The 26,902-nt window shown below is 36.5% G+C and overlaps 1 protein-coding gene across 3 annotated transcripts in view; it reads right to left on the reverse strand.

Annotated features, from left to right (window-relative positions):
- Window positions 1-26,902, reverse strand: part of FGFR2 (fibroblast growth factor receptor 2) — a 126,089-nt gene that overhangs the window by 23,785 nt on the left and 75,402 nt on the right. For 2 of the 3 annotated variants that reach the window (XM_081955667.1, XM_081955666.1), the window contains 3 exons: window positions 11,648-11,838; window positions 8,525-8,669; window positions 4,361-4,557 (listed from right to left, as the gene is read on the reverse strand). In XM_081955667.1, coding sequence (XP_081811793.1) covers window positions 4,361-4,557; window positions 8,525-8,669; window positions 11,648-11,838 — 533 coding nt within the window. Of the gene's footprint in view, window positions 1-4,360; window positions 4,558-8,524; window positions 8,670-10,559; window positions 10,705-11,647; window positions 11,839-26,902 lie in introns of all 3 variants that reach the window. The other variant, XM_081955665.1, reaches the window with a different exon arrangement.

The raw sequence follows: 26,902 nt of genomic DNA on the forward strand, positions 1-26,902 counted from the left end.
AGGCATGGAGGGAGGAATGGCAGGCAGGTAGACAGGTAGACAGAGAGCTAAATAGATGGAAAGGCAAATAGATAATAGATGGACAGGAGAAAGATAGACAGACAAATAGGCAGATAGATATATATAAAACAAACAAGTGAATCTCAAAGATAAATACATCCTTTGATTAGTTATGGAGTAAAACTATTACAGAAAGTAAAGGACAATTAATGCTTATTTCTATGTAAAACAATTGAATAGGTTGGTTTCAGGTACAAGATAGCCCTTTGAGTCTAGTTCATGCTTGGTTTTCAGAAGGAAAAATGTATTCATGTTTAGACAGATTATTCTTTATTCCGTTAGAACATTTTGTTTACAAAAAGGACTTCCTTCTATTTTTCTTTTCTTTATATATTATGTATCCATACATTCTGCACATAGTTACATTTCCTTTAAAAATGCCATTAACTTTCATTTTTTGACATTATAACTTTTAACTTTCTGCTAACCACTCCAACAGGTGAATGTAAAAAACAAAAATCTGATCCAATGGTATGATACATTCTTTTTGGTTTGAAACAGTGTTTAGAACAAGTGATATAACCTTAATAAAAAATTAGTAAAGACCATTTTCTATAACAAAAAACTGGTGAAGTTTATTATGTGCAGTTTGTGCTGTACTTTACTTGATAGATCGATTATTAGCAAATTAATTTAGACTTGTAGGTTTCCTAATCACTTGGGATCTGGCAGTTCTCCTAAACAACATGAGACAATTAGCAAGCATAATCTTTGAATTATTATTAATGGAGGAAAATCATCAGCATTCCTTTTCTCCTGATTTAATTTTATTGGGGAAATTTGTTGAAGTGATAAAGAAAACTGAAAAAAATAAGTTTTCATGTGTTCATTGGAAGATCTCCTAGGAAATCTTATTGACTTGGATAATCAATTTATTGCAGCATATATGCAGCAAAATAAAATCTCTGAAACCTATATCACAAGCAGCACTTGGTATATTAATTTTGATAACTTAGCTTGGGAAACCTGGAATGTTAGAAGCAATTTCCTATATATGGAACTATTTCACTTAAGTCCTAATTTGTCCAGAATGAATGATTTCTCACAGAAAAATTATCTCTAAAAATGTGGAAATCTAATTACTGTATCACCAGGACTCCAAATGTCATCTAAACCAATTGACTACTAAATTAATGTATGATTGTTTCTCCTAATACTATGAACACCAAGAAGAAACCATACTGCATTTAGCTGTTTTAGTTTCTACTTAGCTGTACTACTATAAAAAGATTATTATTAAATCACTTCAATATTTTTTTCATCAAATTTCAGAATAAAAGTATGGCAAACATAAAAGGTATTTTATGGATAAAGCAATAAAGCCTTAATCATGTCATTCAGTAACACATGAATGTAAACCAAATATATTTGGATTTCTTTTTCCCAACTACTTTGCATTTAAAGGAAAAAGTAGAAAAAATTAACCTTAAATATAATTATGCAGTAACTTTTAGGACTAGAAGAAACCTGTGTGCATGTGGTTTGTGTGTGTGTGTGTGTGTGTGTTATGTGCATTGCTGTATGCATATTATCTTTGTGTCTACAAATTATAATTTCTTTGACTTACGCTCTTGAATTGCCATTCAATTGCCATTATGGGAATAATGTTAAGTTTCAATCATTATGTTATTGCCAAGTCTACATCACAAAAAAGAATAGAGCAATGTATTACAGTGCTACAAAGGTTCCAAGTAGATACACCAGAAAATTACAGGAGTTATTTTCTTGTATAAATAAAAAACAAAAACCTGGGAAATTGGTCACCAATTATTTTGGTAAAACTGCAACACAAACTATTAGATCTGCTGTGTGGACTTCCATGTGCAAATCTGTGAGAGATGACCAAAGTAAAGCATTCCAAAAGCAAATCAATAGTTTGGGATAACTAGCATTGAGGAAAGACTAAGCTTATGGTGAACCATGGCCTAACTATTGATTGATGCTTCGTGCTCTATACCAATAATATTTTCTCTGTTATCTAAGTCAGATCATCTAGATGTTTTAGTCTGGGTCGATTCCAATGATTTCCTTTTATCCAGGATTCAGATCACTATCTTTAGGAAGGCTGAAAGTGAAAGTTTTGTTTAGCTGACAGCAAGGCATTCAATTTTTCATGTTTTTTATATACACAAATATGAGTATAAAGATACAGTATACGTCATTAGTTGTCATTATTGGTTCCGGGAGGCACAATGAGTACCAAAAATGATGAGTACCAAAACAAATTTTCCCATAAGGAATAAAGTAGTGAGTCACAAAGCAGCCAACATCAACAAGTTGTAGTTTGTGCATTGAGTACCAAACAAACGATGAGTATCGGGACAATTTTTTTTGCGTCAAAATACATTGAGTACCAAATTCTATGAGTTTCAAAGCAGTTGAAACAAGGGGTGAATACAAGAAGGTCTGGTTATTTAAAAGGTGTCAAAATTCTTTTACAGAAACTTTAAAATTTAAAAGTAGGCTTCATGCATATAGAGAAATAACACTTTCAATTAAAATATTATGTTAATTTTTTATTTCATTTTATGGCAAAATGATGGCCATGTAAATGAGAAATAATTTAATCATAATACCATGTTTTCCCAAAAATACGACCTACCCCTAAAGTAAGTCCTAGCTTGATTTTTTTTATACATACACCCAATATAAACCCTACCCTCAACATAGGTCCCAACATACTCCAAGGTGCATGGCTAAAAATTAAAGTAGGGTGGGGAATAGGGAGTGGAGGTTACTATTTACCTTCAAACAGTTGCAGCCAGGCCTTATACACCACGACACCTGCCTTGCCAGCCCATTTCTTCTGCAGCTGGCAAGGCTTTCCTGAAGGTCTCTGTAACCGATAACAGAGCTCCGGATCAATCCAGAGCTCTGTTATCGGCTGCAGAGGCCTTCAAGAAAGCCTTGCAGGTCACAGAAGAAGTTCCTGAAGGCTTCTGATAATGAAAAGGAGGCCAGGGGTGACACGATCAAGTGAGGTGAGTCAGTGGATGACATTCCTCCCCTGAAAATAAGACCTGGTGCCTTTTTTGGTGGCAATAAGACATGCTCTTATTTTTGGGAAAACACAGGTAGTTTAGTTCTTTATAAAGATTTTGATAAACTGAATTCCAGTGATGATTTAATGCCACATGTAAAATCATAACTGATATGTATCCCCAAAATATCTTATGGGCAGTTTACATCAAATATCATGAACATGAGATGATCTGGAGCTTCAAAAATGCCATTTATAGTAACTTAGCATAAAATAGCTATATCAATACACATCATCAATTTCTATTTATTTTTAAAGATTCTTTTCTATCACACACACAGAGAGACACACGTTCATACATACAAATCCCTTTATCTCTCTATAGTGTAAATCAGACATAAGGAACAAAAAACATTTTCAGGGATCAGAAACCACATTCCACTATGTGGACACATTACTGTGTTGAGATGCTATAGTAAAGCATAATTATTGCTATTCAGATGAAGACTTCTGTGCCCATGGAATTTGCATCTCTCTCCCCCTCCCCCTCCCCCAAAAATCTAGACTTATACTGATTTTCCTCTCCTCCTGCACTAAATCTTTTCTATTTACTGTAGCTCAGTAAATATTTTTCCCCCCTAGAAACTTAATCTCTCTTTCTCAACATCACTCATTTCTGTCCTGACATTAAATAACTTACAACACTTTGAAAAATCAGTTCTCTAATTGAATTTGTGGACTCAAAGTGGGTTTCTGTAAATTATTCACTTCCTCAATGTAAATTCCTTGGATCAGAGTTTTAAATATAACAACTTTCCTTTACGTGTTCCTGGATGAACACACTCAGAGCTTATGCAGAGAACTGACCTATTGTCCTAAACCAGTGATAGTCAACCTGGTCCCTACCACCCACTAGTGGGCGTTCCAGCTTTCATGGTGGGCAGTAGGGGTTTGCTGTAACTCTGCTTTATAAATTTTACAAAGTAAAGTTACTTCCCTACTTTATAAATCACCATTACTGTGGAACCGGTGGGCGGTTAGAAAATGTTACTACTAACAGAGATACAAAAGTGGGCGGTAGGTATAAAAATGTTGACTACTCCTGTCCTAAACCATGACTACATTTTTGTGATTTAAACATGATTTGAATATTTGGGATCAGACTTTGCTGCGGGTTCCCCAAAAGCTTTGAATTTGTAGGACTACTGTTTTTTCACCCATTAGACACTCCCTGAATCGGAATCCTTTTGCCCCCAAAGGATCTGCTGGCTTAAGGGAAGGGAAATAGTTTTTTGTAACTCTTTATCTACTTTCTGTTACCTGTCTGCGCAAAGGAATGCGCTTCGTCAGTTTGTGTACTGCAGGCTGACTGCTGAAGTCTGATTTCTTGGTTGTAGATCTCATGCGGCACACAAAGACGGCCACCACCATACAGATAATGATGAAGACTCCCGAGCAGTAGATGGAAATCTCCACGTAGTCCGGATATGTTGGGTAGGGTTTGTTTGTGACTGAAGCTACGGTGCAAGTGTGAAGGGGGAACAGGTGAGACAACAAATTAGGAGGCAGAAAAGCATCAAGCTGAAGAGAAAAGAACAAGTAGATGGACCGCAAGTACAGGTAGTCCTCAACTTACAACGGTTCATTCGGTGACCATTCAAAGTGATGATAGCATTGGAAAAAGTGACTTATAACCATTTTTCAAAGCTACGACCTATGAAGCATCCCCACAATCACGGGATCAACATTCAGATGCTTGGTAAATGGTTCATATTTATGACCGTTGCTGTGTCCCAAGGTCACATGATCACTTTTTGTGACCTTCTGAGAAGCAAAATTAATGCGGAAGCCAGATTCATTTAACAACGGGGTTACTAACTTAACAACCAGTGATTCACTTAACAACTGAGGTAAGAAAGGTCATAAAATGTGGCAAAACTCACTTGACAAACATCTCACTTAACAACAGAAATTTTGGGCTCAATTGTGGTTGTAAGTCAAGAACTACCTGTACTACTGAACCAAGTTTATAAGACACCAAAAGCCTAATATTTCCAAGTTAAAGGAGAGGATATTTTAACGTTTTAGTGCTTAGCACATCTAATATTTTTGAATGTGACTGAAGGGACTTTTTCTTTATTAAATGACTCTTTCAAGGTAACTTGTGAATATGATCACTGTTGGGGTTATTAGCAGCCTATTTATCTTTGAAAGTAAGACTACATATTATTGGAATCATGCGAGTGATCACCTTTTCTTCTTACTCTATTTTTCTTTTTTTTAAGCCAAGGTTCTTTAGATAGGAAAACAGGCACATAATTCATTCCAGATGAATCAACATTTATCCCAAACTCCCAGTACTTGGCCTGCAGCAAATGACAGGTTTAGTAAAATAATTTTAAGGAACGCTGTAGTTAACTCTGTGGGCCACCTGAACACACAAGGAAAGCCAAACAAGAACTGAAAGCTAGTGGAAAAGCAAGGCTTATGTGAGAACAAAGCATAACAAAGATCAGGCATCAACTACCTTGGACTTCTGTACTTCTACTGAAGTTGGCAGGGACTAAATACATCAAGTATTTTGAATTAGGTTTTCTCATTCATGAATACTGCCAAATTTTGTTAAATACCAAACATCCATCAATTTTATCTTCCTATGTATCTCATATGGGAGTAAGTCCAGTGAACAAGGTGATATATATTTCTAAGAGATAAGCATAGGATCAGGGCATTTAACGTCAGAAGAAACCGAGATAGAAGTTTTAGATCCTTTGAAAACTATAGCTATTAAAGCATTGCCATTCAATGTCTTATAGCAATGTTATTCACTTTAATGGCATTTAAGAGGATGTTAAGGTAAAGGTAAAGGTTCCCCTCGCACATATGTGCTAGTGGTTCCCAACTCTAGGGGGCGATGCTCATCTCCGTTTCAAAGCCGAAGAACCAACACTGCCCGAAGATGTCTCCGTGATCATGTGGCCGGCACTGAAGGTGCACAGAATGCTGTTACCTTTCCACCAAAAGTGGTCCCTATTCTTTTACTTGCAATTTTACATGCTTTAGAACTGCTAGGTTGGCAGAAGCTGGGACAAGTAATGGGAGCACACTCCGTTACGCAGTGCTAGGGATTCGAACCACCGAACTGCTGATCTTTTTGATCGACAAGCTCAGTGTCTTAGCCACTGAGCCACTGTGTTCCTTTCAGAGGATGTTAAGAGCACCTAAAACTCTTATGTCCAAACATTTTGGCAGAGCAACTCATGAAATCTAATATAGGTCTTTATAAGGCCAACAGGAAACAAAATATTTTTAATAATTAATTTTTTTAAAAAACATAACTTTTCTCCCCAAGGCTTCTATTTTCTATAATTATTACAAGAACTATCTATTATCCTACCTGAATAATGATAAGACTATACCATGAAAATGGTAGCCTAATTAGTTGGATATATTTGCTCTAGTAAAAAATGCAGGAAGTTTAAAGCTTTTATATTTGTAATGATTGACAATTTCAAAAAATGATTTCAGCACTTCCTTCCATAATTCAATCTTTGAATTATGCTTAGATACAAATTAGCTTCAGCATAAATACACTCACATATCTAGGTAGACAAGAACGGTATATAAGTAAGCTTACCAAGGAGACATTGTGCTCATATTAGATCTAGTCCTAAAGTGGCACTGGACAATTACAATTCTAGTTTATAGTTACCATCTACCAATGTTTATTTTACAGATCAACATTTTCCAAACAGGTATATTTGAGATGTGTTGAATAGCAAACTTTCAATATTCCCAGCTATCATAGCTACACTTCCAGGGGATGACCAATTTTATATCCAATTGTTTTGGGTAGTGTAATGATTTGCTAATATCCATGTGATTAAAATAAATTGTGCAAGATTAAAATAATTATGACAAATAGTATCTTAACCTGCAGCGACTTTTGGGTTTATAACTTTTGGGATATCTTTTTTTTTCTCACTTTTTATTTGCATCTGTGAAAAAGCACTATTAGGAATATCAGTTTATGTTATATGTACCTAATTGTTTTATTTCAGTATTAAAACAGTAGTAATTCAACAAGTATAATTGGTCAGTAGAAAAGCTAATCTTCCATATCATGTGATGTTAATACTCCTTCACATAAATTGATCAAGTTGTGCTTGAGCAATTGCAAATAGGGAAGTAAATTGTCAAGCAGAAGCAACAGCCATTTAAATCATAACCACCTGTTTATTGATGGATGCAGCTTGGAGCTTCAAAAGGTAATAAGTTAAAAATATAGTAATGTGGGCTTTCTTACATTAAGAGGAAAGAAAAACCTTGGAAACCTTGAGAAAAATCTACAGCCATGTACAGCACAAGTGTAAACTATATGCTTTAGCAATACATACATGCAGGAATCTTTATATAAAACTTTAAACAGAAACACACACACACACACAGAGTGGCAAATTATTAACTGCAACTTTCAATAACTTAATGTATGTTTTTCTAATAATAACAACATAAGGAAATAGGTTAAAGGGTTACAAAGCAAGCAGTTTTTATTCATCTAGATGTCCACTATTTTCTAATTGACATTTTCAGCTAGAAAAGCAAATTACTGTGCACTTCTGCTCAAAACAGAAGCAACATTATCGCAAGCAAAACAAGACACATTTTGCAAACAAGCAAACTATAGATAGTCCTCAACTTACAACAGATTATTTAGTGGCCATTCAAAGTTACAATAACACTGAAAAGAGTGACTTATGACCATTTTTCACACTTATGACCACTGCAATATCCCAATGGTCATGGCATTTATATTCAGATGTTTGACAACTGACTCATATTTATGACGGTTGCAGTGTTCAGGAGTCATTTTATGACCTTCTGACAAACAAAGTCAATGGAGAACCCAGATTTACTTAACAACCATGTTTCTAATTTAACAACTGCAATCATTCACTTAACTTAAGAAAAGTCATAAATGGAACAAATTCACTTAACAAATTTTTCACATAACAACATAAATTTTGGATTTAAGTTGAGGACTACCAGTATTAGCCCGTTTGCTTGGAGCATGCAGCATTTAAAGAGTGCACCAAATTGATTGTAAAGTTGTAGAAACATCGCTTCTGTATTCCCTCTTCTGTACAGCTAATTCTCATGGATATATATCCCAATTTGTTGGCATTAGTAGCTTTTCAAAAGTGCACCCTCAAATTCGCCCTCTGACTTGTTTTTAAAATCTAACCTTCCCAGAGAAACATAAACTGGAAAAGTTTATGATTTTTTAAAAGTATTCTTCCTTTTTTTTTAATGAGAACTTGGGTAAAACAGTTCGAATTATTCAAATGAATTCCAAAACCATCCCAGTCTATAATTTTGGACAGTCTTTGAAAAGCCCTTATTGAGACAGAAGCCATGTTATTTAGTAGCAATCAACAATGAAGCAGGAAAAGGAAGAAAACCATGGAAGATAGCAGTATATACCTGGCAGGACGGTCAACCATGCAGAATGAAAGGATATCCCAATAGAATTACCCGCCAAGCATGTATATTCCCCAGCATCCTCAAAAGTTACATTCCGTATATAGAGAACCTCAATTTCTTTGTCCGTGGTATTAACACCGGCAGCCTAGGAAAAAAATGGAGGCAAGAGAAAAGCTAGACATTTTAGGAAATTGTTGTGGATGGGAAATGGGACCACGGGAACTTGGCACTTCCAGAGAAGCAAAATTTCACCGCCGTGGGGAGATCCCATCCACAAATCCTCAACCAAAAGGCAATTACCAACAGATCCCAGCGCACCTTAGAGAGGAATAAATCATGGATACCCTTCACCAAACCTATACTCACCACCTAAATATGCATGCAATCAAACAAACATGGAAAAATTCGACCGCAAACTGTTTTGAGTTTTTAAAAATGACACAGAAACATAAAATGCACAAAAGAAAAATCTTTTTTTTAAAAAGATTCTCCTTCAAATTAAAGAGGAATATCAGAGACATAGATGGAAGAGTTGAAAACTAAGAGATAATACTATTAAAAGGAAGTATGTTCATTATACTTTTGATAGAAGTTAAAGAGTTATTTTTTTAAAAAAAACTCTCAGGCAAAATCATTAAATGTTATGGCAGTAGATAACAGAAAACAGAACAACTATGTGTCAAGTAGAGATGAGAAGTCAATCTGAGATTGTTTGTGTGCCTACACTACATCCACTATTTGTCAGGGTTTCTGTTCCTGTCGGGAGCAGGTCAGAAAAGCTTCACGAGTTGACACTATTATAGTAAACATGTACAGATCAGTGCTCACTAAAATGATCTTATTGGTATGGACACCAAGCACAGTGAGATACAAGGCCATTTTTCATACTAAATCTATTCTATTGTTCAACATTTCAAGGTAAACAATAGGATTGTTCAAAGGGCAAAATAAAGAATCTCAAATTAAGCAATGTTCTAAAACAATCTACATGGTAGCTTTACTGTTCTATTGTGCAGACAAACAATGGAATTAACAATAGAGGACTGATGTTCATTGACCATCAGAGCAGAATGCTTTTACATAGCTACCAAGACTGTCACTTTATTAACAAGAGCCACATGAAAATGTATAGCTTTGTACAGCTCAAGTATTTAAATAATGTGATAATAAAGAATATAGTCAGCACTAGATTTCCAGGAAAATAATTTATGCTGAACTGAATCTATAGGAATTCAGATTTGGTCTGATACCATGGAGAAAAAGTCCAGCATATGCTACCCACATGATTACTCTTCTTAAGTTTATCCCAAATACTAGTTGTGACTAATGGTATAGGTATAGTCACCACATATTCTTGGAAAAGAGAAAGGAGAAACCTGAGAAAATGGGAAATATGTAAGAGATTCATGAGGATAAAAAAAGGTTTGTGTTTATAATGTTGCTTTACAAAGAAAAATTCCAACAGCAAAACCAAGAAAATAAATAATTAAAGAAATCTGAAGGGCTGCTTCCTGAAACAAAGTCCTGTCCCTTTAAAATAAAGGACATATGGTTTCTGTAAATATTGGGGTATGCTAGACATAAAGTGAAGAATAAAACTAAGCGAAAGTCAGAGGTTAAAGTCCTTCGGAGAATGCTGAGAAAGATATATATATATATATATATATATATAGATAGATAGATAGATAGATAGATAGATAGATAGATAGATAGATAGATAGGGAGGGAGGGAGAGAGAGAGAGAGAGAGAGAGAGAGAGAGAGAGAGAGAGAGAGAGAGAGAGAGAGAGAGAGAGAAATATATTTGAATGCTTGAAAGAAAAATACAAAAGGGCTCAGAAGCAGATAATTAAAAAGACAGGTATACTGTTTGTGGGAATTTTTCCATGGCTACTGGAGTAAAACCAGTTGCATCTTCAAGACAGGATTATAAATGCACCAAGGTCATAGAGTTATCCTAGAAGCTGCCTGCAGAATCCCAAAGCACCACTTTTTCCAGCTTCTACATCCAGCTTTCTTGAACAGACATTTTTTACCTTTATCTGGCTGAACCACAAGCCAGGCAGACTGGTTGGCCTCCCCTATATAATTGGAGACCTTACAAATATATTCTCCAGCATCCTCCTCTGTCACATTGTACAGTTTCAGCACTTCAGCATTGGAACTATTTATCCCCGAATGCTAGAACAGACCAATAACACAGGAGAACAATGTAACTGCTACCCCAAATGTAGACACCACCATGGTCCCGCCACCAAAATACTGAAGATTTCTTCAATTAGCATATGAGTAGATAAATAATATACTTATTTTATTTTATTTTTTTAAAAAAACAAGAATAGAATGGAAAAACTCCTGAGTTGACCAACTGTTGAGTGGTGCCAAATCCTTAGATTCCGGGCTCTTATTATTTCATAGCAGAACAATATTTTGTAAGGAAATCAGTGGCTGCCAACTTGAAAGTTCATTGCCCAGCAGAAGTTTCATAACAAGGTGGTGAAAAATTGACATTTCAGCATCACTGACATTCAGTAAAACCAGCACAGCCAACATTCTTTGGCACCAAAAATGACCATTTCAGAAGGCCACTTAGTGTTCCCCTAGGCTTGAATATTAAAAGCAGAGTATAGTTTTCTTTATTTATTTGTATATTCTTTGCAAAAATAATAATCCATCATAAGTAATATTAAGAAGTTATATATGACAATTCTCTTAATAAATAATGAAATCTGAAAAATAAATCATTTTGCTAGTAAATAAAAGGATTTTTAGAGCAGTGTTTCTCAACCTTGACAACTTTAAGTTGTGTGGACTTCAACTTCCAAAATTCCCTAGCCAATATGTCTGTCCATACTTCTTAAAGTTGCTGAGGTTGAAAAACAGTGTTATGTAGAGAACAAATTGCCAAACAAATGTTTGCTTTTGACAGTAGACAGTATTGTCACCTGATGACATCAAACAGTTAACTCACATGAGCGCCAGCTCATTTTCGCACAGGAAAAATGAAAAAGTTCTAGTTTATTCTAATGAATTTGATCCCTTAGTTCCATTTCACAATAACATTTATAAAATAATCACTTATTGTCTCAAAAATGTACAATAATGATAATAATAGTAAACTTACCTTTAAAACTTCCAAATGTGGTAGTCCATCTGGTCCATATTTACTTCCATTCTTTTCTACGTGTTTTATCCATTGGATATGAGGCTGGGCATCACTGTAGACTTTGCAGACAAACTCAGCATCGCTCCCAACAACTGCAGAGGTATTGGCTGGTAGACCAGCTTGGAGGATAGGCCTGTGTGGTGATCGCTCTATCAACAAAGGGATGGGTGGGGGACAGATCCAAAAGATAGAATATAAGCATATAAAGATGCAGACTTAATCAATGTCGCCAAAATAAGTGTGGGTGAACATGAGACAATTTTTGGCTGACTTAATATCACAACCAAACAGAGCAAAAGCTATACTTTCAAGAAGATTTTAAAAATTACAGCTGGACTACTATTGAAACATTATCCTTAAAGGAGCAAAGAAAGAAAATATAGAGCAGTTTTATAGCAAAATTCATCAATCACCACTTTTTAAGTAACTGAGACTTGATTTAATGCCCTTTACCAGTGAGATGATGTATTTACCACTTATTACATAAAAATGGAAGATTTTAATATGCATTAAGTAATATTTAACATATTCTACATTTGAAATTAATGCAGGCATTGATATAAATGCATCAATACAACATGCAAAATGATGGATGGATGGATGGATGGATGGATGGATGGATGGATGGAAGGAAGATTAATGTTAATATGTTAATAGTTCTAAGCTAAATAAGATGGTAATCACTTAATGGCAATCAACATTACTGCTGAGTACAGAGTAGACAAGTATAGTATCATTTCAAATCTATCATCGTAAAACAAAATTATCTGTATAGCCCATGATAGCTTTATTCAATCTGGAATAATTCTCACAGAATTCTGCATGTTTCAGTTTCAGATCTAGAAGACATCATGTTACGGAAACCTTTTCTTTTTTCCATTTCTTGTTATTTTTTAAGTTATAAACCTTGATATATCACTTCAATACAGTGATGTTTATAAATATTAATTGGAGATTATTAACATTCTATTATTTTATTTATTTATTAAGTTTATATTTAGATCATTTGGATTATTGAAAATAGATAAAAATGTTCTATCAATATTAATTACAAATTAGACTAAATATTACAAACATAACATTGACTTAAAGTTGACTTTAACAGTTAGAACTGCTGCAAAATCAAAATATTTTATAAACACACACACACACACACACACACACACACAATGTAACAAGGATCAAAATGCTCAAAAGTAAAAATTCATGTTTTACGATTTAAAAGATTCTTAGAAAAATCTTTTCTAAGAATCTTAGACTGCTTTCGCAAGATAGCTGTACAAAAGTCATTACATGCCCTAACTTACTGTACAATACAGTCTTCTAAGTCACGGCCGAGTGCGATTATTCCCCAAAACTATTATTATTATTATTATTATTATTATTATTATTATTATTATTATTATTATTATTATTATTATTATTATTTCTTTGTGGTATTATCGGGCCAACATATGGTTTTGCAAATCTCAAAACACATGACATCATTCTGTGGTTTGGAGCTACAAAGACTTGGTACCCAGAGTAAAAGGAATAGATTATTCACACCCATCTAGTGTCACAACATGATCTATGTTGGTTTTTTTCCCAAGAAACTTTTTTGGGACAACACCAAACTGGCTCTTTTGAGTCTAAATTTCTCTTTCTTCTTTCTTTCTTTCTTTCTTTCTTTCTTTCTTTCTTTCTTTCTTTCTTTCTTTCTTTCTTTCTTTCCTTCTTTCTTTCTCTTTCTTTCTTTCTTTCTTTCCTTCTTTTTCTTTTCTTTTCTTTCCCTTCCTTCCTTCTTTCCTTGCTTAGCAACAAAAATTTGGGGCTCAATTGTTGTCCTAGTTTTTCTAAAACTCTTGATAGTGGCACTCTATAAAAATTAAAGTATTTAACAGAAAAATTTAAATAGTGTCCAAATGCCAAATGTCATACAATCTTTGGCAGAGTCCCTCAAAAGTAGAATCCCGAGTTTAAATAGCAAGCAACAACCCTGCCAAACAATGAAATCTTTCATATGGCGGGACCGTCACAAATGCCTCCCGGGAATGTATTTGCTGATACAGCAATAGCACTACAGTACAAAGCAGCTGTCTTCTTTAACTTGTGCCCCTTGCAAAGCTTGTTTTTAAATGATTTCACAGCTATATGTGGAATTGTGCTTAGGTCTTAACTCCGTGGAAGCAGAATTTCATGCCAGGCACTGACTACTTGAAAGAATCTCAATTAAAAATTAAGCTCAGTTCTTGCCCTCAAGGATTCAAAGGCAAATCCTAAAGCCCATAAGCAATGAGTGTGAAATCTCAGGAAAGGAGGCAGGAGTAGGGAATGGAAAATAAGAATGGGCTAATCCTGCTGTTTTGTATGTAATGTATTAATGTGTTTTGTATCTGTTGCCTTTCAGCAGGTATTTCCAGGACAGACTGAATTTGTTTAGAGAAAGGACTAAGGAAGCATTAAAAGATGCTGCACAAAACATTCAATTCTTATTTGCAACGTTTCTGTCTTTCTTAATGTATTTTAAACATGTATATCCTGCCTATCAACATGCTGTCCTAATCACAAAGTAGTTTCAATAATATCTGTAGAATACAATGGGGGGGGGGGGAATAGATAAAATCAAAACCTTTTAAGAATGAGGGATCAAACCAGAAACCAGTCAGGAAACAATTAATCCGTTAGCAATACAATACAATACAATACAATAGTAGAGTTGGAAGGGACCTTGGAGGTCTTCTAGTCCAACCCCCTGCCTAGGCAGGAAACCCTATACCGTTTCAGACAAATAGCTATCCAACATCTTCTTAAAGACTTCCAGTGTTGGGGCATTCACAACTTCTGGAGGCAAGCTGTTCCACTGATTAATTGTTCTCACTGTCAGGAAATTTCTCCTCAGTTCTAAGTTGCTTCTCTCCTTGATTAGTTTCCACCCATTGCTTCTTGTTCTACCCTCAGGTGCTTTGGAGAATAGTTTGACTCCCTCTTCTTTGTGGCAACCTCTGAGATATTGGAATAATGCTATCATGTCTCCCCTAGTCCTTCTTTCTCTTAAGCTAAACATACCCAGTTCCTGCAACCGTTCTTCATATGTTTTAGTCTCCAGTCCCCTAATCATCTTTGTTGCTCTTCTCTGCACTCTTTCTAGAGTCTCCACATCTTTTTTACATCGTGGCGACCAGAACTGAATGCAGTATTCCAAGTGTGGCCTTACCAAGGCATTATAAAGTGGTATTAACACTTCACGTGATCTTGATTCTATCCCTCTGTTGATGCAGCCTAGAACTGTGTTGGCTTTTTTGGCAGCTGCTGCACACTGCTGGCTCATATTTAAATGGTTGTCCACTAGGACTCCAAGATCCCTTTCACAGTTACTACTACTGAGTAAGGTATCACCTATACTGTACCTGTGCATTCCGTTTTTGTTGCCTAAATGTAGAACCTTACTCTTTTCACCATTGAATTTCATTTTATTAGATAGTGCCCAATGTTCAAGTTTGTCAAGATCCTTCTGTATCTTAAGCCTATCTTCTGGAGTGTTGGCTATTCCTGCCAGCTTGGTATCATCTGCAAATTTGATGAGTTCCCCATTTATTCCCTCATCCAAATCATTGATGAAGATGTTGAAGAGTACTGGGCCTAAAACAGAGCCTTGGGGTACTCCACTGCATACTTCCCTCCATGTAGATGCAGTTCCATTGAGAACTACACGTTGAGTGCGGTTGGTCAGCCAGTTACCAATCCATCTGGTGGTGATGCTGTCTAACCCACATTCTTCTACTTTATCTAGTAGTAGGTTATGGTCTACCTTATCAAAAGCCTTACTGAAGTCCAAGTAAACTATATCAACGGCATTCCTCTGGTCCACTAATTTTGTCACATTATCAAAGAATGCAATAAGATTAGTCTGGCATGATCTGTTTTTGACAAATCCATGTTGGCTTTTGGCTATTACTTTGTTTGCTTCTAGGTGTTCGCAAATTCGTTGCTTGATTATTTTTTCCAGAATCTTTCCTGGTATTGAGGTTAGGCTGATAGGTCTGTAGTTTCCTGGATCTAATTTTTTCCCTTTTTTGAAGATGGGAACCACATCAGCTCTTTTCCAGTCCTCTGGTAGTCCTCTGGTAGTTCCCCGGTGTTATAATTGAGACGGACATTTGATCAATAAGCAAAGCGGTCACTAGTAACTCTGGCTATGCTTAGGATTTTACTTCAGGCCTGCAAAGATCATAAATGCAAGGACTGATCATAAAGTTACTTTTTACATCATTGTAATGACTGAGAACAGTCTCTAAAGTGGCAGTTGCTAAATAAGAACTACCTCTAGTTACAAAACAGGAGTCAAATCAGACGATTCCTGCATGAAATGATACACGAGAAGAGCTCCTAGATCTAATTCCACTGTTGGCTTCGAACAAATACCAGAAATAAAAAGGCATCCTTCCAAATTTCACACTTATGATTCATGTTTTACCTTTCTAATGTTCTGCTTCATCAGCTGTAGAAGTAGATGGTATAAAAACAGAGTGGAAATTGCGGTATAAGATATACATTACTATTTTTACAGTGGTGGAAATAATATATAAAATTTCCCACCTTTTATAAATAAGATATAATTTCATAACTCTTATCCTTCTTTGGTTAGAAAACAACAAGCCTGACACTTCTTTAACAGCATTCCACCTTCCCAAAAATATTACAATTGTCTATAGTACAAAAATGAAACCTTGGAGAACATTATTTAAAATGTTCTTAGAAAATCAGCGGGCCTCATGTTTCATTTACCCACATCAGGGTTTGATTCTTTTAGTGACCTTACTTCTTGCCCTCAAATAAAGAAGAAAAATAAAGAAAGGGGGAGGGGAGATTTCCCCATATCTTAAGGATACCCTCCCCAACCCTTGTATTAAGTTTGATAGTCTTAACTTTAAGTTCCATATACCAATGCAACTGAAATATTACAGCTGATCTAATTTTGAGTTCTAAACTGTATTAATCACAGAAATATTTACATAAATGAAACATTGGGTGTACATGGCTGAAAGAAAACACAAATCTTTAGCATACAAATTATTAAGCTTTTCCAAACATTCATCTAACAATAAATAACTCCTATCTGACAAAATAATAACTTTTAGACTATATTTCATGCTCACATGCTACAATACAAGAAGTGTCAGGTTTTCTGCATAATGTTTCCATATATAGGTTTACTTAGCTATCATCAAGCATTAAGAGCACTTGATAACATGGTACCATGACAGCAAATTATAATGACCAACATGAAACCAATCAACACTAATTAGATATGGTTTGTTTAAAAAAAGAGAACAAAGTATGTTTGCTGTTATTTCTTTGATGTTACCACAGATATTCGGATGATTTTCAATATGCCATAAAAGCATGGACATCATAGAATGACTGGCTCCAAGCAAAACCTCTTGGCCACATACAATGTCAAGGGCAGGAAATCAGGAGTCTAGGGAGTTCAAATGAATATAGGTTTACTGTATGCTAAAGTTGTCTGCAAGAATCTGAACTATTAACAATCAAAGCAAATTGGCAGCAGATAAGAATAAACTTATCTACAGAATTCAAGATGGCTGGACTTTGATCTCTTGTGGCCATGAAGGGGCTCAAGACTGATGACATGTTTGACCCCTCACTCTGGCTCAGTCTGGTCAACTGCTACATACAATTCAATTGGATTGAATGGGTGGTTATGTAAATTGAACATTCAGGATACATTAGAAAAAGATAGAGCCAAGAGAATTTCTCAACATAAGAGGGGACCCTTTCAAAGCAAGGACTCCAAGCACACACAGGAGTTCTGTGAACACACAAGCACACACACACACACACACACAATGCATACATCATCTTCTCACACATTTCAAAAAGATAGCAAAGATCTGTGGTAGCTCTATGATAGCGGTATGCCAGGCAAATCACTTCACACATTCTTTCAATATGTACAGGTAGTTTCTTAACTTGTTCCCACATAAGTGTTTTTATTCCTTGGATTTCCCAGAGTTTTGGAAAGTTTTCACACATAAGCAACACATTCCTGATTTTAGTACAGAAAAGTCTGCACTGTGTACCAGTAGCATGCTACATGACTAGTCTTGTCCAGCACATTTTCATATAAGACATAGACTTGATGTTTATCCATGTTTAATACTTTCTCTTTTGCCTTTGTGCATGATATCCCACCATCATCTCTTCTAATAAAGAAAATGGCTATTTGGTGGTGTTTTGAAAAAGAGTAACAGCAAAATGCAATATACAAACTAAAATGTCATACTCCTAATTAAATTATGGATATGATTTACGTTCACTGATTAATGGAGTGGTACTTATGAGAACTGGCATATATTTAAAAATGGTGATGGAATAAATGGTCTCTGTTTAAGTAAGGAAGATGATAGTTTTTCAATGCTGGATAATTGTTATATGACTAGAACAAATTTTACATTTTCTTTTATTTATTACTAGATGATTCCTGACTACCGCAACATCTGTATATGAGCATTTTTATAATCCTAAAAATGGCCATAGGATAAAAACCTTTGGTTTAGTTGGTAGCCGTGCATATTTGCCAATAATCCAAAATTCTCAAGATGCTTGTATCTTTATGTATCATTAACACAGAGAAATTTAACAATGAGTTATGAACATCAGTACTATTTTAAAATAAATTCAAATAAATAAAATAGTACAATAATTCAACTTGCTCAATAATATGAAGAGGTAATGTTGATTTTTCAAGTGCTGCTTTGGTAGTAAATAAGTACAAGCAATACATCCATGCTAATAAAATATCCTTGGGGCTGTATCAGGAAATAAATGTAAAATCAGTAAGACAGGCTTTAATTTTATATAATATAAGTCTAAAATATTTTCAACATAAATACTGTATAACTAATGAAGCTTTTGGCTTTATTCTGCACAAAAATAGTATAGTATAGTAAAATAAAATTTAAATCATATTTCAACCCATATTCTGAGAACCATATCATGAGTCAAAATGTTAAAGGTGAAATGTTATTTGCCATACATGGTAATCAATTTACATCCTTAAAACGTATTTTTCTTGTTACGGCAAGAAAATAGGAGTTACCGTAAATTATTACTAAATTGCAGACCAAGGGGCAATTCCAAACATTTTTTAATAGCTTTTAAGAATCATGTACCATATCTGGACTGAGCAACTGGACATCTTTTCTAGATGGCAGCAAAGAATGATCATTTACTTCAGCGATATCTGGTATGCCAAATATTGTGAAAAGACTGGGGTCTACAAAACGTCTTAAGATAGAATAGCAAAAGATCTCAACTATTAACCTTTCAGGTCACGTAACTCAAGATCCTTCTTACTAACAGGGGAAAGAAGAAACTAAGTTAAAATATACAGCTAAGGCTGGTTCCTTGCATTCTTATCTCATAATTTTAAGGGAAGAAACACTGGACAAGAATTGATAGAGAATTTATTAATTTGCAGCATGATCTTTCCCCCGAAAAAGGGAAGCTCCCTTTTTCATGGAATCATGGAATATGATTTCTTCAACAAGGAGCTTAAACTCTGTAAAAATCTTTGACAATTAATTGAGCATTCTATCCACATTACTTAAAAGGTGGATTAAATGTGGTGAATAGAGTCAATCATGGCATTAAATCATGGTTTGCTTAACCATACATTTATTAAATAAATTACAATTTCATGGCCCAAAGCATGATTTGGCTTACTAAAAAAAGAAGACACCTAGGTAGGACCTTTTCCAACTAATAATTTTTATTCATCAGATGCCTGGTTGATTTACTCAAGTGATATGGTGATCAAATTATATTTTGATTTGATGTATGAATTAGTATGCTACTTATCTAGAGAAAAAATACTGTTCCCATACAGTGAAGATTGACAGCTTTTATAGCAACAACTACTTGGTATACTTTATAACAGAAGATAATAAAAACAAATTTTCAAGTAATCCCAGCAGTCTACTAATTCTAACAATAAATTTCTTATGTCCATATCTAGGAATGGTGGCTAATATGGGGCCCTTCGGTTCTTCTTCCATTACCTTGGCTAAGTTGATTGGATAGCTGAATTCAACAATATCGTGAGGATCACACATTGTTGTATCCCATTAAAAGCATAATCTGGCTTTTAATCGTATCTTTGACTGTTCACCTATTTGGGGAATTCCATCAAGAACACTTTTTCTATTTGTTTTTTTTCCATGTGAGTAAAAGCTTCGTATTAGACTCTTAAGTTATTTCCTAAAATGTAGCTAAATAGTTAATAGTCAACTAATATCCTCACTACTCAATATTCTTTCCAACTAGCAAATGGATTTATCACCAAATAGAATGTACATTCTTAAAAAAAATAATGGTTATAACACAAAATTAAGTATGACAATCACTTGTAAAAATATTCAACTTCATCCAGAACAACAATGTCAGTATTGCTTAGTCATTAAAGAAACTGCTGGGCAGTTCAATCCATACATTTATCTCTGTTTAATCACTTGAATAATCCTTAGTATCATTCAGGAATCTATACCTTTACAAAACACTCAGTTATGTTAACTATGGTCTTAATTATTGTCTATCAGATTGTTTTATTTTAATCAGCTATTGACCTGAATCCACAATATTTTTTATGTGATTGAATCTAAAAGAACCTATATCCATCACTAGTAACCATTCTCATTTTTGAAGCACAAACTAAGGCAACACACGGTAAATGACAGACATTTTTAATAAAACAATTCTTGCAATTCAATCCACTATGATACAATCTTTAAGGATTGTGAAACACTACAGCTTCATTCTAACACTGATGAGAAATTATTGCAAGGAGCTGATTGACAACAACCGTTTTATAGTTCAGAAAGTTTATGAGCTAGCACTTCAGTCAAATGTTCAACAGATATTCTATAGAAGCACTCACTGTATCTGCAAAGCTTTTAATAACAACATAATTCCAATTTATTAAAAGCAATGCAGAAGTGGAGTTTTAAATAGAGCTTCCCCTTTATCATTTTAGTCCAAGATCATTATGAAAGGAACAAAGTGAAAGAAGATGTTTCTGCTAAACCTAATTTTGAACATCCTTTTATGATGTCAACATCTTTTATTAAAAGACGTAATGATTTGGTCACTGGATTCAGTTGCTTAGCCTAGATGTTGTCACAATTAAATTAAATTTAATTAATTAACTGAATTAAAGATAGTCATGGTGCTTATTTTACAAAGATGTAGTTATTATTATTATTATTATTATTATTATTATTATTATTATTATTATTATTATTATTATTATTATTATTATTATTATTATTATTATTATTATTATTATTATTATTATTATTATACGATTGTATCACAGCGGCCAGTTGATTCACCGGATTTGGCATTGATTACTAGTCGGGCCCCACCCAGGGGCCTAGGACGTCGTAACGTATTTTCGTAATATACGTGCAGATCCAAGCAGTGCAGCTTTTTGCATTTGACTGATGGTGATTTTGTCAAGTTTTAACTGTTTTAAATGTAATTCCAGTGCTTTTGGAATAGCACCCAGTGTGCCGATGACCACTGGAATTACCACTGCTGGTTTGTGCCATAATCGTTGGATTTCAATTTTTAAGTCCTGGCATTTCGCGACTTTTTCATGTTCCTTCTCCTCAACCCTGCTATCACCTGGTATTGCGATGTCTATGATTGTAACCTTCTTTTTCTCAACCAGTGTGATAACTGGTGTGTTATGCGCTAGTATTTTGTCTGTTTGTATACGAAAATCCCACAGGATCTTGACCATCTGATTTTCGGTGACTTTTTCAGGCTTATGTTCCCACCAGTTTGTTGTTGTTTTAATATTATAATTTCTGCACAAATTCCAGTGGATCATTTGTGCTACTGAATTGTGCCGCAATTTATAATCAGTCTGCGTGATTTTTTTACAGCAGCTGAGTATGTGGTCAACAGTTTCATCAACTTCTTTGCAGAGTCTGCATTTGGCATCATCAGAGGATTTTTCGATTTTGGCCTTAATGCCATTTGTTCGGATAGCTTGTTCTTGCGCAGCCAGGATTAGTGACTCTGTTTCTTTCTTTAATGTACCTGTTGTTAACCATAACCAAGTTTTTTCACTGTCCACTTTATCTTTTATTTTTTCCAGAAATTGACCATGTAAGGCTTTGTTCTGCCAACTCTCCATTCTTGATTTTATCACATCTTTTCTGTATTCTTGTTTCGTCTGTTGGGCCTTCAGTAGATTTTTGTTCTTTACTTCGATTAATAGATGTTCTTGACTTTCTTTTAAATAATCAGCTAGTGCATGTTTTTCTTCTTCAACTATTTGCTTCACTTGTAATAATCCTCTGCCACCTGATTTTCAGGGCAGGTATAGTCTATCAGTGTCACCACGTGGATGTAAACTGTAGTGCATTGTCATTAGTTTTCTGGTTTTTCGGTCCAAAATGTCCAAATCAGCTTGTGTCCAGTTAACTATACCAGCTGTGTATCTTATAACTGGTATTGCCCAGGTATTTATGGCCTTGATTGTATTTCCACCATTTAATTTAGATTTCAAAATTTTCCTAACTCTGTTGGTGTACTCTCTCCTGACAATAGTTTTTACTTCTCCATGTTTGATGTTATCCAACTGCAAAATGCCTAAGTATTTGTAGGCTTCATTTTCGTTGCATTTAATTAGTTGGCCATTGGGCATTTCAATTCCCTCAAATGTAGTGATTTTGCCCCTTTTTATGGATACAGTGGCACATTTTTCCATGCCAAACTGCATTGAAATATCGGTGCTGAATACTCGGAATTATTATTATTATTATTATTATTATTATTATTATTATTATTATTATTATTATTATTATTATTATTATTATTATTATTATTATTATTATTATTATTATTATTATTATACGATTGTGTCAAAGCGGCCAGTTGATTCGCTGGATTTGGCATTGATTACTAGTCGGGCCCCACCCAGGGGCCTAGGACGTCGTAACGTATTTTCGTAATATACGTGCAGATCCAAGCAGTGCAGCTTTTTGCATTTGACTGATGGTGATTTTGTCAAGTTTTAACTGTTTTAAATGTAATTCCAGTGCTTTTGGAATAGCACCCAGTGTGCCGATTACCACTGGAATTACCACTGCTGGTTTGTGCCATAATCGTTGGATTTCAATTTTTAAGTCCTGGTATTTTGCGACTTTTTCATGTTCCTTCTCCTCAACCCTGCTATCACCTGGTATTGCGATGTCTATGATTGTAACCTTCTTTTTCTCAACCAGTGTGATGTCTGGTGTATTATGCGCCAGTATTTTATCCGTTTGTATGCGAAAATCCCACAAGATCTTGACCATCTGACCCTCGACGACTTTTTCAGGCTTATGTTCCCACCAGTTTGTTGCTGTTTTAATGTTATAATTTTTGCACAAATTCCAGTGGATCATTTGTGCCACTGAATTGTGCTGCATTTTATAGTCAGTCTGCGCGATTTTTTTACAGCAGCTGAGTATGTGGTCAACAGTTTCATCAGCTTCTTTGCAGAGTCTACATTTGGCATCATCAGAGGATTTTTCGATTTTGGTCTTAATGGCATTTGTGCGGATAGCTTGTTCTTGCGCAGCCAGGATTAGTGACTCTGTTTCTTTCTTTAATGTACCTGCTGTTAACCATAACCAAGTTTTTTCACTGTCCACTTTATCTTTTATTTTTTCCAGAAATTGGCCATGCAATGCTTTGTTCTGCCAACTCTCCATTCTTAATTTTATCACATCTTTTTTGTATTCTTGTTTCGTCTGTTGGGTCTTCAATAGATTTTTGTTCTTTACTTCGATTAATAGATGTTCTTGACTTTCTTTTAAATAATCAGCCAGTGCATGTTTTTCTTCTTCAACTATTTGCTTCACTTGTAATAATCCTCTGCCACCTGATTTCCGGGGTAGGTATAGTCTATCAATATCACCACGTGGATGTAAACTGTAGTGCATTGTCATTATTATTATTATTATTATTATTATTATTATTATTATTATTATTATTATTATTATTATTATTATTATTTAGCGCTTATAGACCGCCCCCTCTCCCGAAAGGGACTTGGGGCAGTGTACAGTCCGTATCAAAAATGCAACAAATTAAAATTATTAAATAAATAGATACATATATACGTATATGTGAGGAGGATAAAAAGATATGGAAAACTGTACAGCTAAGTAAATAAATCAGAATATACAAAATTTAAAATCCCAATATCCTGTAAGATTAAATTTAAAAGAGACAATCCCTCTAAAAACCAATAAAATGTGTATGCCAGGAGGTAGACGTTATAATTATGCCAGACCAGCCAGTCGGAACAGGTGAGTCTTCAATTTCTGTCGGAAGGAGCGGAGGTCAGTAGTGGTTCTAATGTCGGGGGGGAGGTCATTCCAGAGGGTTGGGCCCATCACAGAGAAGGCCCTACTCCTCGGTGTCGCCCGTTGGCATTGCCTAGTGGACGGCACCAGGAGAAGCCCCTCCCTGTGAGAGCGAATTGGCCGCAGGGATGTGTGTGGGAGGATGCGATCCCGCAGGTAGCTAGGCCCTATGCCATGGAGCGCTTTAAAGATGGTAACTAGAACCTTGAAACGCACCCGAAAGACCACAGGCAGCCAGTGCAGCTCGCGCAGGAGAGGTGTTATGTGGGAGTACCTGGTACTCCCCATGACTACCCGCGCGGCTGCGTTCTGGACTAACTGCAGTCTTCGGGCGCGTCCCAAGGGAAGCCCCATGTAGAGAGCGTTACAGTAGTCCAGGCGAGACGTCACCAGTGCATGAGTGACCGTGCGTAGGGCATCCCGGTCCAGAAGGGGGCGCAATTGGCGCCCCAGGCGAACCTGGCGGAACGCCCCCCTTGCCACGGCTGCCACATGGTCATCCATTGACAGCCGGGCATCTAGGAGGACGCCCAAATTGCGTGCCCGTTCCACAGGGGGCAATTGCTCGCCCCCTATGGCCAGTGATGGAATCAGCTGGCTGAACCGAGGTGCCGGTAGCCACAGCCACTCGGTCTTGGAGGGGTTGAATTTGAGTCTGTTGTCCCCCATCCAGACCCCGACGGCTTCCAAACACCGGGACATCACTTCGACAGCCTCGTTGGGGTGGCTTGGGGTTGAGATGTACAACTGAGTATCGTCAGCGTACAGATGGTACTCAACCCCAAAGCCACGGATTATCTCACCCAGCGGCTTCACATATGCGTTGAACAAAAGGGGTGAGAGGACCGACCCTTGCGGCACCCCACAAGAGAGTGGCCTCAGGGTCGACCTCTGCCCCCCAGTCAACACACATTGCATCCGGCCGGAGAGGTAGGAGCCGAACCACCGTAAAACGGTGCCTCCGACTCCCATCCCCTCCAGCCGGCGCAATAGGATACCATGGTCGATGGTATCAAAAGCCGCTGAGAGGTCTAATTGGACCAGGATAGAGGAACAACCCCTATCTCTGGCCCTCAAGAGATCATCAACCAACGCGACCAAGGCTGTCTCTGTGCTGTGTCCGGGTCGGAAGCCGGACTGGCGTGGGTCTAGATATACGGACTCATCAAGGTGACGTGGAAATTGCTGCGCCACCACATTCTCAACAACCTTCGCTAAAAAGGGGAGGTTGGAGACTGGACGATAATTAGCTAGCTCCGTTGGGTCAAGTGAAGGCCTCTTGAGTAGGGGCCTCACCACCGCCTCTTTCAAGGCAGTCGGTAAGGAACCCTCACTCAATGAGGCGTTCACCAGGCCCAGGAGCCAGCTTCGCGTCACCTCCCAGGATGCCAGTACCAACCAGGAGGGACACGGGTCCATTGAACATGTGGTGGGTCGCAGCCGTCCACGCAGCCCGTCTAAATCCTCGGGGGCAACAGAGTAAAAAGCCCCTCAGCTTCCTTTTCTTCCACCTCTCGGGGTTCGCAAACCCGTCATCAAGGCTGGCCCTTGAAAGAGCCAAGGGCCATACCTGCGAGAGAGGGGCTTCTCGCAGGTGGAGCAGGTCTAACCTCGAGTAAATTGTTGAATGTTAAAAGTCCCAGTAGGGTAAGGGTGCTGATGAAACAAAGTTAATAGTTAATAGCCGGCAGGGCTAGAGTCTCAATGGAGGACCAGGAGTTTTAATGTCCAGATGTTAATTTGGTAATGTCCAGATGGTCGCGAGCTTCTCCCAGCCGCTTGCCGCTTACAGTCCTCCATTCCTTCTTACCCTCCGATCTTCACTGACCACCCTGGCAGGCCAAAACAAGCCCAAAACAAGCCAGGGTGGTCGGGCTATCAACTCTCAGCCCCTCTGATGCAATTCAATTCAATTCAATTTTCAATTTATTAGCGCTTATAGACCGCCCCCTCTCCCAAAAGGGACTCGGGGCCATAGGGCCGGCTGCAATCCCCTACCCGGTCGGGAGCTCCATAGTTCTCTTAGGAGCTCAGGAGGCGACCGCCATTGTTGGCGGTCCTCTGATATAAGAGCTTTTCCACAGCTGACTGTTACTCCTCCTGATCAGGGCAAGGCAACCTGTTGTAGTTAAAATTAACTTCAGAATTTTAAGAGCATATGATGGATGCAAATACAGAATAGCTGCAATGCAAGACTTCTTATTTTTAAAATGGCTTCCAAAGTGGGCATATCTAATGACAAAATATCCATTTATCAGAAGGCAAAGTAGCTTGTCTGGATGCTTTCTAACATCCCAGTGGGATCTTTTGGGGCCCATGCATCCTGTCACAATAAACTTGATGATAAAAAGATGGTGTTTTGGTTTTCAGCATGCCTTTTCTAAAAGTAAAATGAAAAGGTCAGATTTCCACAGGTAAAAAATGAGTTTTCAATGGGCATATTATTTCTGATAGCCCTAAAAATACAGCACTCATTTAGTGTCCATTTGAAATTACAATGACACTGAAAAACCTATGACCGTTTTTCACACTTACAGCTATTGCAGCATTGCAGCATGGACACATAAACAACATTTATACAGTTAGCAAGTGACTCACATTTATGACGTTTGCAATTGTCCTAGGGTTGTATGGTTACCTTTTGCGACCTTCTGACAAGCAAAGCCAATGGGGAAGCCAGATTGACTTAACAACTGTGTGTTGTGGTTGTATCTCTAGGCTCTATCATGCCTGTTCTTATCTTTGACCATTATTGCTTTAGATGTGCAAGTTAGGATGTGGTTTTTTT

The sequence above is a fragment of the Natrix helvetica genome, assembly GCF_964273705.1.
Source record: "Natrix helvetica genome assembly, chromosome: 5".
Classification (NCBI taxonomy): Eukaryota; Metazoa; Chordata; class Lepidosauria; order Squamata; family Natricidae; genus Natrix; species Natrix helvetica.